At 41.5% G+C, this 14,958-nt stretch overlaps 1 protein-coding gene across 8 annotated transcripts in view; it reads right to left on the reverse strand.

Annotated features, from left to right (window-relative positions):
* The window catches only part of LOC145356891 (AMP deaminase 2-like), a 147,188-nt gene that overhangs the window by 31,030 nt on the left and 101,200 nt on the right, over positions 1 to 14,958 (reverse strand). For all 8 annotated transcript variants that reach the window (XM_080209866.1, XM_080209867.1, XM_080209864.1 and 5 more), the window contains 3 exons: positions 12,885 to 12,974; positions 12,396 to 12,525; positions 8,064 to 8,258 (listed from right to left, as the gene is read on the reverse strand). In XM_080209866.1, coding sequence (XP_080065992.1) covers positions 8,064 to 8,258; positions 12,396 to 12,525; positions 12,885 to 12,974 — 415 coding nt within the window. The remainder of the gene's footprint in view (positions 1 to 8,063; positions 8,259 to 12,395; positions 12,526 to 12,884; positions 12,975 to 14,958) is intronic.

Consider the following 14,958-nt stretch of genomic DNA (forward strand, 5'->3'; position numbering starts at 1 on the left):
TGAGCCACTCTCAGCAATTCACACTGGCTGCCTGTTAATTGGTTTTCCAGCATCAAATTGAGTTATGGGGCTGACCACAGCCGTAAGCACGTTTTGCACCCACTTCCAGGCCTGCCAATTGCATGTGCCCGATGTGCAAAACTTCAAGCCATACAAATAATAATGATATTTTTTGATGTGTGTGTTCTGATGCTAAGGGTTTCTATTTAACGCTTAGAATCCATTTTCAGTCATCTCTCTTATTTCTCTTCCAGGTTTTCCCACGTCTCTGTCTGTTTAAGATAGGAACGTAGGAAATAGGAGCAAGAGTAGGCCATTTGGCTTGTTGCACCCGTCCTGCTCATCAAACATATCATGACTGATCATCTACTTCTACACCACTTTTTCTTAGTCTCCCTATGTCCCCTGAAGGTATTAGTCTCCAGAAATCTATTGATTTCTGTCTTGGACACACTCAATCATCGAGCTTCCACAGCCTTTGGGGTGGAGAATTCCAATGATTCACCACCACAATGATAAAGAAATCCCTCTGCATCTCAGTCTTAAATAGCCTGCCCCTTACTCTGAAACTGTGTCTCCCACACCCCTCGTGCCAGATTTGTGAACCTCCACCTCTATGGCAAATATATCCTTCCTTAGGTCAAACTACAATCCAGGTGCAGTCTCACCAAGGCTCCATACAATTACAGCAAGACATCTTTACTTCTGAAATATGGACAAGGTAGGATTTTTTAAAATCCCACTGCACCCAAAAAATGTTATATTTGCGATTATTTTCTTCTCATTATCAGTATTTAATATCCAGAAATAAAGGCTGAGAAGTTACCAGACTTGTGATCTAACTTCAGTCCCAACCTCAGTTACTAGTGAATATACACTATCTTAACATCTACTGTCAGTCGGTCCATCTTGGCACCAAGAAAATCTATATATATGTTGCTCTAGCAAAACCTTGCCCCCACAAATTTATTTTCTTCAACATTTATTCTCCTCACTTTTCAGCAAAGGAGGAAATTCCTCAAATTTATAAAGGGGGCATAAAATGGCTTCACCAAATGTGTGGAGTTACAATAATAGCCACCAACATTAGACATACAGAGGAGGTGTCAGGGGTAAGTTTTTCACTCAGAAGGTGGTGAGTGAGTGGAATCGGCTGCCGTCGGTGGTGGTAGAGGCGAACTTGCTGGGGTCTTTTAAGAGACTTCTGGATGAATACATGGGATTCAATGGGATTGAGAGTTACAAATAGGCCTGGTAGGTAGGGATATGATCGGTGCAACTTGTGGGCTGAAGGGCCTATTTGTGCTGTAGTGTTCTATGTTCTATTAGCTGTTGCTCACTGTTAGCACTAACAAAGAAGGAAGAATCTGACTGATGGCAGTTTTTACAATGTCAACAATCAGCAGACACTCCAGCAGAACCACTGATCGTTCATGCACAAGATAAATGGTGAGCCAGGCTGAGGTATTTACAGAGCTCAATATTTTAGTACTAATTACTTTACAAACAGGGATGGGAAGCATATCAAAACCACAAGAGCTGTAGCACATTAATCCTGCTGTATAGATTAACTTTTTTTGGTCTATACTGAACTTGTTCCATCTCAATTTTTTCACTGTTTTGTTAATTAGATTCCTCTTCTCTGATCCATTTCTTCATGGTTTGTTAGTTTCCTCTGCTTTGATCCCTTGTGTTCCCCTGTGCAATCAATGTTCTCCAAATGGATGAGTGTCCCTGTTCCACTGCATTCCTCTTTGCAGCAGACATAATATACACAGGAGCTGTTACTTTTAGAATCCCCCTGAGTATCTCTTAAAACTCTTCAGTTATAATTGGAATGACAACCCTGTGGGATTTTGTAGCAAAGAGTTTGACATTATGACAATGGGATGACAGCCCTGGAGGGCAAAATTAGATAATCACAAGTTAAGAAAAGAGGCAAAATTCATACAGTAGATTGAGGTACTGGGATTGTTATTAAGTTCAGTTAAAATGTCATGTGTCTGGCATATTATACAAGACATATACTTTGAGGACGGAGCATTTAACATAACAGCCCTTGGCATCAGTACTCCAACAAACTGAATCACTGAGCCCATGTACCTCCATTTCAGAGGCTCTCCATCCTCTCATGTGTTAACAGAGTCAAGTGAAAAGAGGGCACCATCCTCAAAAATCCATCTAAGGCCACCACTATCTCTGTAGCTTCACCGAGCCCCTTAAAAGTATGCGAGGGTGTCAGATTACTACCAAACCACCTGGTGGTTCAATTTTATTTCGACTATTATGCATTTCCAAGGGATAAAAGAAACACTAAAAATGTCAAATAGCTCGTGCATCATGTGCTTTTAGAAATGCACATCAGTTATCCAACCTGAACAGCATCTGTACTATCCAGTAGTCACTTTGTTCATTCTGACAATAATGGAGATGGCTAAGAATGTGAGAATGGTCAACAAAAGATGATCCTACAATAACTAATGACTTACAAATAAGATTTATCACTTAACATGAAATGTGACTTTTGCGGGAGATTCAGAAAATTACAAGTTACCTTATTAAGTATCGTTTTACACCTTTAATGTAAAATTCTGTAAACCAGGATCTTTGCAAACTGAGTAGATGTCCTGTGCAATGTTTGACAGTCCAGGTGAACTGCTGGCTTTTTCTGCCATATTTTTAATATTTGACAAAAAGAATTCAAGGGGTGAGTCCTGATGTTACACCAGTGAGGCAGGCGCACCAGCAACTTGGCTTTTCAAAGGTCAGGCCACTGTTTTTAAAAAGAGGTTTCAATATGAAAAAAAAGTTTGAAACTCCAACTCAAAGCCTCCAGCACCTCCCCCATGGAATGCTGCCACCCCCCACATCCCACCTGTGCCTGGGAATATCCCTCTCCCGCCGCCCCCCCCCCCCCACCCCACCCCCCCACCACCCGGTCCCCCCCCAGGGGCTGTACTCACCTGTGTGCCTCCAAGCAGGTTCTGATTACCAGGTGCGTGTGGGGAGGATTTCTTGTGATTTACGTCAGCGTGCCCTCAGGCTGACGTGAGTGGATGATTTAACATGTGGAGCCTATTAGCTATAAGCCCTCACATGCACTGTTAAATTGACGCAAACGGGGATCCCGACTTTAAAAGTTGGGATTCCTAATATATCATTGGCGTGAACAACCGAGCAGGGAAGTCATGTCGGTGTAAAAGTTGTTTTGGAGCTCGCGTGTGATTCTCCCCCCCCTCTGCGGTTCCTCCCCAAAATGGGAGCAGAAAATCCCCCCCTCCCAATTCTGAAATAAGTAGGTAATTGATTTGAAGCCTTCAAGTTTTAACATTATAAGTAGAAGGGAAAGAATACTTAATTTGCTGGTTCTGGGAGAAAGTGAGATGGAGACAGAATGAGATGACTCATTATTTCAAAATGCTGTTAATTTGAGAAGGAAATGAGTGAGGAATGGCAAGTTTGGAGCTCAAAGTGAATTAAGTTCATTAACTAAATTGATATTGATAAACCAGTCAAAAAACAGATAGATTGTGAAAGAGATTCGAGGTTAGGTATCAGAGAAATAATTTTTTTCTTGAATTATGTCTACTGGAACAAGAGAGAAATGCCAGAACATTAAAGAGCATGCTTAAAACAGCCATGGGCATCAAATAACAAAGAACATACACAGCACAGGAACAGACCCTTCAGCCCATCAAGTCTGCACTGTCATATGATGCATTTCTAAACTAAAGGCCTTTTGCCTCTGCACGGTCCATCTATTCATGTATATCTAGATGCCTATTAAACTTTGCTATTGTATCTGCTTCTACCACCTCCTCTGGCAGTGCATTCCAAGCACTTACCACATTCTGTGTTAAAAAACCCACGAGATGCCTCTCACACCTCCTTTAAATTTTTTCTCTTTTACCTTAAACCTGTGTTCCTTAGCAATTGACATTTCCACACTGGGAAAAAGACTCTTGACTATCCATTCTATCCGTGCCTCTCAATTTTATAAATTTCTCTCAGGTCACCCCTCAGCCTCTGACGTTCAAGTGAAAACAAACCTGTCCTTGCAATCTCTTCTCATTGCTAATACCCTCCAAGCCAGGAACATCTTGGTATATGTTTTCTGTACCCCCTCCAAAGTCTCCAGATCCTTCAGGTGGTGTGAATAGATCATGAGCTTTTATGAAAAAAAATGCACATTGCCAGACCAAATTAAAAGTTTTACAGATATCTAATGCAATGAGAAATTATACACCAAATAATTCAGGAGCAGAGTTCCAGAGCTAAGTAAATAACCAGCAGGATTATCAGTGCTGCATCCATGTTAAAAATCTATAATGTGGGGAAAAGAATAATCTAAAGCAAATACCACAGCGCTGTATTCACGTATCGATTCTAAATATTGCAGCAGGTTGCTTTATGTTTTGATTTTCTTGTTCTGTTTCAGCCATTAGGGATAGCACCCACAGCTGACTTCTGTTTGGTACCAATTATCTTCAGTCCAAAAAGGAGTATGATACACAAAAATTTGTTGGCACAACAGATTCCAAACTGATAACCAACAGTCAACCTCCTCCATTTTTCCATTACCTTTTCTTTTACAAACTCAATCACTGCGTGCCATTTTTCAATTGCATCACTCATGCTTATTCACCTCCAATCACTACATGGCATTAAGTGTGCTTCAAAATGTAAACTGACTTGTCCCATTGAGCCACAAATCAAGCAGCAATGAAGCAGAGTGGGATGAAGAGGAAAACAATTGGACAAAATAACAAAAAGCAAATGTGGTCAAGGGGACTGAAAATAAAAGGAATTCAAAAACAATTGAAACAATGGGACAGGAAGCAGGGAGAAAGGGTGATAAAAATAGGTTGAAGTTTTTTTATTCGCACCCCATAGATCATAATTATATTGAAGGGAAAAGTTAACATATAGCAATTACTCACCCTCTACACTAACCAGCACAATCAGCTCAAAGATAAATTATGATTAATTACGGCTCAAGGCGAACATTTAAGATACCACTGCTACAGATAGGGCGTATGTTAAAAAAAGTACTAAAGATTTTAAAATTTTGAACCGTGCCTTGTATTTTAGACCAGAAATGGGTGAATATCCAAGATCTTATTGGAAATGTTTTACTCAATGAGGCAGTTAAACAAACAGGCAGTGGAAAAGGAGATAAATGATGTTGATGTGTAATATCAGCAGATCATTTCAATTAGAACAAAAGGGCAACACATATTTTGACAGTAAAATTGGAATTTTCATCTTTTAGCTCATAACAATGACATTTTGAACACTGAAATTTCAAAGGAGAAGCAAAGACTAAGGGTCAATATTCTGAATGCCAAGTACTTACCCTTAGATGTGACACAGGTTTTTTTTGTGAATACTAATCCCATTGATCCATTAATTTGGCTTTTCCACCAAATCTTGTATTCATCACAATTAGAATGAACACACTAGGCTCTGTAGGCCTAAGGGATCCCATTACAAGAGGTCACCTACCAATAGCCTTAGTATGATTACTCTTTCCTGAGATCCGCCATGGATGCTCTTTCTTCTCTCCCAACCTCCCACAGTTCCAGCTGGGATTTTTTTCCCCTTGGAGGAGTCACTCCTCAGATAAATTTAAAATATGATTAAAGTAAAAAAAACCCAGGAACACATCTAGGGATATGTACTTACTATTCAAAGTACTGAGGTTCGAGTCCCCTCCACTTTTCACAGAGAATCCAAATCCTGCCAGAATTTAAAGAAAAGTATGCCATTTACAATCTAGATGGGGAATTAACTTTAAACTGCTCATAAGAATTAAAGCTTATCTCAAAGACTTAGGTGGGTAAAATGGATGATGTGAAAGTACAAAGTGAACGTTCCAGGTTCACTCCATGGTGTGTGAGAAGTTAGCTAATTTCACCCAGCTTGCAGGTGCAGCAGGTGGTCAGGAAGGCTAATGGGATGCTGGCCTTCATAGCGAGGGGGATTGAATATAAAAGTAGGGACGTCTTGCTGCGGCTGTATAGGGCATTGGTGAGGCCGCAGCTGGAGTACTGTGTGCAGTTTTGAGCGCCGTACTTACGCAAGGATATTTTGGCCTTGGAGGGAGTGCAGAGGAGGTTTACTAGGCTGATGCCAGAGTTGAGGGGGTTGAGCTATGAGGAGAGGCTGAATAAACTAGGCTTGTACTCGTTAGAGTTTAGAAGAATGAGGGGAGATCTCATTGAGACATATAAGATGATGAATAGGATGGATAGGATAGAGGTGGAGAGACTCTTCCCGCTCAGAAAGGACAGTAGGACTAGGGGGCACAGCCTCAAGATAAGGGGGGGGGGGGGGGGGGTTCAGAACAGAGTTGAGGAAGAACTTCTTCACTCAAAGGGTGGTGAATCTCTGGAATTCTCTGCCCGTTGAAGTGGTGGAGGCTACCTCGCTAAATATTTTTAAGACGCGGGTTGATGGCTTTTTGATAAGAGAGGGGGTTAAGGGTTATGGGGAGAGGGCGGGAATGTGGAACTGAGCCACGACAGATCAGCCATGATCTTATTGAATGGCGGGGCAGGCTCGAAGGGCTAGATGGCCTACTCCTGCTCCTATTTCTTATGTTCTTATGTTCTCATGTAACTGGGAAATCTGTTGAATCATCAGTTACATTCCCCATGAGTTAGGGAAGATGGAAAGAAAACAGCCAAGGCTTCCGTTTTAGATGTCTAGCCAGTAAACCATATAACAAAGTGTACAGGTGTGAATGTTAACCACAAGCAGGATCAGGCTTAGCCACAATGCATTTACTATCAAATCAAAGGAGACCATTTGTCAGTACATGAGTAATTGGAGAACTGCTCACAGCTTAATCTCCTCGGATGGTGGCTGATATGTTGACCTTGGAAAAAGGTTAAGAAGAGAGCTACAATAGAGATTCCCAGCTTAAAAGAACCTTAATTATTCAGACAGGCATAAAGAGCTGGGTCTATTTACTTTACAGCATCACCAACTTAAGAATTGGTCAGTTAGAGGAGTACAAGATAAAGAAAGGATTGCTTTGTATACCTATATTTTGTTAGGCAGCTTGTGGAGAACCAAGGATGTGCAGACTACGCAAACATAAAAACAGGATAGATGTTAGATTCCCAAGTGGGAGCTGTCTCAGATTGTGCCCAGACAGAGAAAGCATCACAGAGAAGGGCCCCAAGAGATTACATGATGGCAGAATGAAGGCTCTGCCAAAGGAAGTGTCTACTCATGATATTCCAGGCATCATACGTAGGACAAGCTTGACAGACCTGGTCCTATTCTGTCCATTATTCCCAGATGCTTGTGTGTCATTTCACCACTTGGAATGGTACCACAGGGTGTCTGTGCAACCGTTTCTTAGTAAGCGTCAGGATCTTTGGGGAAAAGAAAATGACAAACGCTCTCAAAAAACAAACTCTTTGTTTACAGTAACATTACTTAATTTTGGAGCAAAACCATAATCTGAGAAAGGACCTCTGTCCTTGTTTTTGTGTTACTGATGGGAATTTAAAGATAAAAGAAAGACCATTAACCAAATTAATTTTCTTGCGCTCAGGCAAAGGGTTGCATCGTACACCAGAAAAATGCACTCTACTTAATTGCAACACACAGGAAGTTGCTCAGTTCAACTTCAGCTCCCCAAATACTTCATCTTGGCAACAAACAAAATAAAGTACTTGTACAGCTGCAGAGATTCAACATGTAATTTAGTTTTAAATGCCTTAGATGTTTTAAAAGTATGAGTCAGTCATTTTCTTGTACTAGGACAACAGCAAATATTTTGTTAGTTGCTCATTGATTTTCCCTCCCCCTTTTCTTTCAATCCAAGTGGGGAATCACAGGGCAAACACAAGTTCCTCTCAAGCTGTGGTATATGTTGGTTTACCAATTAAACCACAGAAGAAAACCTGACTGATCCAGACATAACTATGAACTATAAAAGTGGGACTAAGTATTGTTTAAATCCCATTAAATATTGGGAGAATAAACTAGAAGCAATGTATGTGACAGGCGTGTTTTACTGCCTCTTGCAAACTAAATTCTGTGCGTACCGCGTGCACATCTAATGTGTCCACACTGAGATCGTACGCCGTGAGGTTCATGCTCTCAAAGACATCCTTCAGAGTCTGTCCTTTTCCGTTTTCTATATGAATAATTTCATCTGGGTTCTTCTTCATTGAACGCTTGATAAAACGAAGTAGATGTTTCTGGTTCATGCAGGATGATGCGTGAATGTGGGTATCAACCTGTTGGTTAAGGGAACAGGTTACAAACAAAGCCACAGAAATCCTCACAATTTGCATTGTTTTTTTAATCTAGCTGTTTAGAGCAGACATTTGCATGACTGAGTAAACTGGAGTCTGGCTAATGCTAATTTTAAACCATCATAGCTGAAAACATAAAAACACTGCAGCATTTTCTACAAAGTGGAGAATATTGTGATGGTGTTTTTCATTAGTTATTTTGGAATAGTTGATCGTCTTCAAGAATCTTCCTCAATTTTCTATAAAAATGTTCAAATTGAATTACACAATGGGTGAAATTTTCCCGTCCCACCCACAACAGGAATTGTAGCGGGCGGGAGGAAACCACCATGCAAAAGTCTGTTGATCTCGGGCAGGATTTTCCAGTCTTGGGGCAAGCACAGCCAGAAAATCCCACCCAATAAATCAAATTTAATAAAAGCAAAAGCCATGCTTATATTGACCAGCTAAATTTTGAAGATTTTTTTCCCCCTTCTGTTCTGCACAGATTTTCTATTTGCACATCAGGAACCACAAAATTAGTCTCCTGAAATGAACTGGATTGTATTGAATTACTGGATCAGATACAAGGAAAACAGAGACATAAGGAGACTATGTTGTAATCTGATTCTCAACTTTGTGATCCACAGAATTTGGGTTCAGGCTTTTTTCCCCTAAAAAAGAAAATGGCCTGGATATTATAAACTTAAAATGTAACTAAATTTTAATTGCTCTGAAACATCATGTTGCCCCTACCCAAAGAGCACAGTGATGTACAATAAATATAACTTTTTTTCAATGATGTAGGAACAACAGTTCCTTTATTTAGAACTCTGACACATCCCCCAAGATCCAGTCATTGTCCAATTGACATTGTCCACAGACAGAAGCATTTTGTTGAACAACATTGCCAATTTTTAAAAAAAAATTGGGGAGTGGGGGAGGGAAAGCAGGCAATTAACAGCTACTTCAAAAATTATTGGGTAGCACTGTGAATCAGCACTCAAAGCCCCCAGGTTTAAATCCAGTGCGCACAGAAGTAATCAGAATTCCTGTCACGATTTGGGTGTAGTGGTGGTAGTGACTAGTCGGCCAGAGGTTCAGGTTAATGCTCTGCAGACATGAATTTAAATCCCACCACACTAGCTGGTGGAACTTAAATTCAATTAATTAATCAATCCGAAACTGAACCCATCATGGATTTTGTAAAAGCTCATCTGGTTCACTAATGCCCTTTAGGGAGAAAGTCTGCTGACCTTACATGGTTTGGCCTACATGTGATTCCAGACCCACTGCAATCTACCCTCTGGGCTATTACAGATGAGCAATAAATGCTGGCCTTGTCAGCAATGCCCACATCCCATGAAAGAGTTAAAAAAAACACTTTAAGCAACAACATTAAATGAGGTAAGAGAGAGCTTCATTTCATTTTCAACAAGTGTTGGGCAGCTCGGTGGTATTGTGGTTAGCACTGCTGCCTCACAGCCCCATGCGGTTATGGGGTTAGGGCATGGATGAGATTGTGGTCAGTGCAGACTCAATGGGCTGAATGGCAACCTCCAGCACTGAAAGATTCTATGAAGTGTTGGCCTACAATGTATACTGAACACTAATTAATTAGTTACTCGATGGTGGTTTCTTTTAAAAGGAAGAAAATCTGCTGCTTATCTAGTTTGGCCAACATGTGGTCAAGACCGCAGCAATCTGGTTGACTCTTAACTAGGTTCTAAGTTCTATTCTCAAGACATCTTAAGAGAAATAAATTGGACACCCATGTGAATAAATTGTAACAAAGATTTGCTTCTCTACCCTTCACCTTCACCACCATCACCAGTGGTTTCAATTTTTGGTACTGGGCTTTATACTTTCTGGGCTACCATTTCGAAGTATTGTAGATCAACAAAATGCTCACAGAGGAAGGCACAATGTTAGCTGACCAATGACTGAAATCCTGATAAATGTACCTGAGTTATGAATGTAAAAGCAATAAAAAAAAAATCTTCTATTGCAAGGAAGAAACTTAATTCTTGAAAGTATAGCAAATTAAGATTATGACATCCTGGGATAGGAGGAACATTACAAAATTCCAGAGGAATAAAACCTCAATTTCATTTCTTTGCATTAGCTAGATTATACCTGACCTAAGAGTGGTTCATTCATCTACTGAAATACAATGGCTAGATTTTCTGGCCGTTCTTGCCAACGGGACTTTCCAATCTCACTGACAGCGCAACCCCGCTGCAGGTTGCAAGGGAGTGTGTAGAATGAGAAACCCCATTGGCAGCAGTGGCATCAGAAAATCTCGCCATCAGCTAACGGCAGGCTGCCTCTGTCAGCGCAGGGGGCACAGAAAATCCAGCCCAATGTGTTCCATTTCCTCGCACAAACATTCTTATATGCATTATGCATTCTATTGGGGATCAAAAGTTATGGGGAGAAAGCAGGATTAAGCAATTGAGTTGCATGATCAGCCAAGACCGTGATAAACGGCAAGGCAGGCTCGAAGGGCCAAATAGCGTCCTCCTGCTCCTATCTTCTTTGTTTCTATTAAGTACCAAAAAGAACCCAAGGTATTTTTGAACAGTGTGCTATATATTGACCCTGCTTCCGCACCACTTTTACAATGCTGCACAGAACACATGGTGAAATTGGATAGGGTAGCTGAGTGGTGATGCGTTTAACTGTTGAGTATTCTTCCCCATCAGTATAGAGTTCATGCTTATTAAGCAATGTTAAGTTCAATTATTTCTCTTAATGGTCTACTCCTGAGAGTTCACTCACTTTTAGCAATAAAAAAAATTACTTAACAATTTGAATAAATCATTAAATTTAGAAAATTTAAATGAAATCATATTGCATGAAGATTAGTTAGTATGAGGCCCAATATTGCTTAACTCATTCAAGAATAAAAGAAAGCATGGCTTGCATTTATATATCGCTTTTCATGACCATCAGGCATCTCAAGTCACTTTACAGCTAACGAAGTACTTTTTGAAATGTAGTGGCTGCCATAATGTAGTAAACACAGCAACCAATTAGCACAGAGAAAACTCCTGCAAACGGCCATGTGATAATAACTTGATCATCGTTTTTTTTGCAGCATTGATGGAGGGATAAATATTGATCAGGAATGGAGATGACTCCCCTGCCCTTCAAAAATAGTGTCATGGAATCTTTTACATTGATCCAAACTGGCAGATAGGATCACGGTTTAACGTTTCATTTGATAGATGGCAATCCTCTGACAGTGCAGTGCTCCCTCTGCACTGCACTTGCGTGCCAGCCTTGATTTTTGGTGTTGTGCCCTGGAGTGGAATTTGATCAGGCATATTGTGAATCAGAGTGAGAGTGCTACATCAATTGAGCCATGGCTTTCACGCATTGTGACTCAAATGGACCAAATGACCTCTTTCTGCACTGCAGGAATTCTAGAATCATGAAAACCCTACAGCACAGAAAGAAGCCATTCGGCCATCGAGCCTGCACCGATCACAATCCCACCCAGGCCCTACCCACATATCCTTACATATTTTTACCCAGTAATCCCTCTAACCTACACATCTCAGGACACTAAGGGGCAATTTTAGCATGGCCAATCAACCTAACCCGCACATCTTTGGACTGTGGAAGGAAACTGGAGCACCCAGAGAAAACCCACATAGACACAAGGAGAATGTGCAAACTCCACACAGCGACCTAAGCCCGGAATCGAACCCAGGTCCCTGGAGCTGTGAAGCAGCAGTGTTAGCAACTGTGCTACCATGCCGTATGGTTATTCTTATCGCTTGTTTGCTAGATGTACTCCTAGCAACAACGCGTTCATTTAAGTTGCACTACTTACAAAACATCCTTGCAAGCAGCAATAAATATAGTCCTAAAGAGATTTTTATTGATAACTAAAACCTCTCTTACAGAAATGATCCTAGATGCAGGTTTTCAGTACACTGCTTGCAGCGCATGACCAACATTGGGAGATTATCATGACAGTCAGGCTGTGCTCAATGTCATAACCAGTTTATTTCACAAAGAAGCTGTTATAGTGAGGATAAAAGATACCAAGAGGGAAGTCACAAATACTGGAGCGCAGTAAGTGTAAAATATGAGAGTGAGAGTAAAACGCACGTTCTCAGGTCTTCCTACCTTACGAATATTGTAGAAGTCTCGATGTGGTACTTTCTTCTGAGCAGCCAGCTCCTTCATTTCATTCAGTAAAACATGCATCTGGAACTTAGAACTCAGATACTGCAGCCGTCGATAGCAGAAGGATTTCCTGTTGAGTCAAAAAGAAAATAGTTCTGCTAACTGCTCATCTAGTCACATAACCTACAAGAATAAAATCAGTCCTATTAAAGTAACGTACTTGAAATATTTGGTTCCCATTGTAAGTTTCTCGTCAAAATAAAATTCTAACTTGTACCATAGGAGTAATGTCGCTCAGCTACACAAAAAAGAAGCAAATTACAATAACCACACATTTTACAATTTTGTCAACAAAGCAACACAGTTCAATGGAGACAGTGGTGATGTACGGTTGGGTGTGGTATAACAAAGCAGTGCTGAGTTAGAACTGGGTGTTGTCAAAAGTAAAGGTCAATGAATACTACAGCACTCAAATTAATTTATACTTACACTGGTCCATTAATTATTAAGGCCATTAAAACGTTCATATCTGCAGTGAACTCTTGAAGATCTGGGCAAGGTAGGTCCAGTTCTGTTGACCTAAACAAACAGATCTAAGCTCAGACACCAGGTTCATTTACAAATTATTCTGCCACGCACATATTTAAAAGTTAGGACCACAATGAGCCAACTCCAAGCAGCTGGCTCAATAGGAACACTAGTAGATGCATGTAGTGTAACTACTGTGGTTTGGTGATGGGGACAAATTTCCCACCAAGGTGATCAAAGATAATATTTGTTGCTTTGTGCTTAGATCTACATTTCTCCAATCATTATTCCACTATAACTGAGAGGACACAGCTAAAGGTTGCTATTGATGCAATCCTACCGTCAATTGATAGGGGAATTACTTACATGATGTTACACAGGATCCCTGTGAATAACCTGCTCTTCCTAGGGATGAAATAAATGATCAGCTTTATGCGAATGAAAACACATAGTTGGAACCATCTTGGGGATCTCCAAATGAAAACAAAATAGCAAATTATCCTCTGGTTCACAATTATATTGACGCTTGTTGAAACCGGTTACATAAGAACATAAGAAATAGGAGCAGGAGTAGGCCATCCAGCCCTTCGAGCCTGCCCCGCCATTCAATAAGATCATGGCTGATCTGTCGCTGCTCAGTTCCACTTTCCTGCCCTCTCCCCATAACCCTTAATCCCCTCTCCTATCAAAAACCCATCAACCCGCGTTTTAAAAATATTTAGCGAGGCAGCCTCCACCACTTCAACGGGCAGAGAATTCCAGAGATTCACCACCCTTTGAGTGAAGAAGTTCCTCTTCAACTCCGTTCTAAACTGCCCCCCTTTTATCTTGAGGCTGTGCCCCCTAGTCCTACTGTCTTTTTTTGAGCGGGAAGAGTCTTTCCACCTCCATCCTATCCATCCCATTCATCATCTTATACGTCTCAATGAGATCTCCTCTCATTCTTCTAAACTCTAATGAGTACAAGCCCAGTTTATTCAGCCTCTCCTCATAGCTCAACCCCCTCAACTCCGGTATCAGCCTAGTAAACCTCCTCTGCACTCCCTCCAAGGCCAAAATATCTTTGCGCAGGTGCGGCGCCCAAAAATGCACACAGTACTCCAGTTGCGGCCTCACCAATGCCCTATACAGCTGCAGCAAGACCTCCCTACTTTTATATTCAATCCCCCTCGCTATGAAGGCCAGCATCCCATTCGCCTTCCTGACCACCTGTTGCACCTGCAAGCTGGGTTTTTGCGACTCATGCACAAGGACCCCGAGGTCCCTCTGCACTGTCGCCTGCTGCAGTTTTTCGCCCCGTAAGTAATCGTCCTTCCTACCATTCTTCCTACCAAAGTGGACCACCTCACACTTGCCAACATTAAATTCCATTTGCCATTTCCTGGCCCATTCGCCCAGCCTATCTAGATCCTTCTGTAGACTCTCCACACCCTCCGCACAATTTACCGTTCCACCAATCTTGGTGTCATCAGCAAATTTCGACACTCTACACTCGGTTCCCTCCTCCAGATCATCTATATAAATGGTAAAAAGCTGAGGCCCCAGCACCGACCCCTGGGGCACTCCACTAGTCACCATCCGCCAATCTGAATAGCACCCGCTGACCCCCACTCTCTGCCTCCTATTTGACAACCAATCCTCTAACCACGCTAACACCCTACCCCCAACTCCATGTCCCTCGATCTTCTGCAATAACCTCTTGTGAGGCACTTTGTCAAACGCCTTCTGAAAATCTAGAAAGACCACATCCACCGGCTCTCCTCTATCCACCGCCCTAGACACATCCTCATAGAACTCCAGTAAATTTGTCAGACACGACTTCCCTTTAATGAAACCGTGCTGCGTCTGCTCTATCAAGCAATTCCCTTCAAGATGCCTCGCAATTTCCTCCTTAATGACAGATTCTAACATTTTACCTACCGCAGACGTTAAACTAACCGGCCTATAATTCCCCGCCTTTTGCCTGGCACCCTTCTTAAACAACGGCGTAACATTAGCCGTTTTCCAATCATCCGGCACTTCCCCGGAATCCAGC

Source organism: Carcharhinus amblyrhynchos, chromosome 22 (genome assembly GCF_965287045.1).
Source record: "Carcharhinus amblyrhynchos chromosome 22, sCarAmb.v2.hapA, whole genome shotgun sequence".
Taxonomy (NCBI): Eukaryota; Metazoa; Chordata; class Chondrichthyes; order Carcharhiniformes; family Carcharhinidae; genus Carcharhinus; species Carcharhinus amblyrhynchos.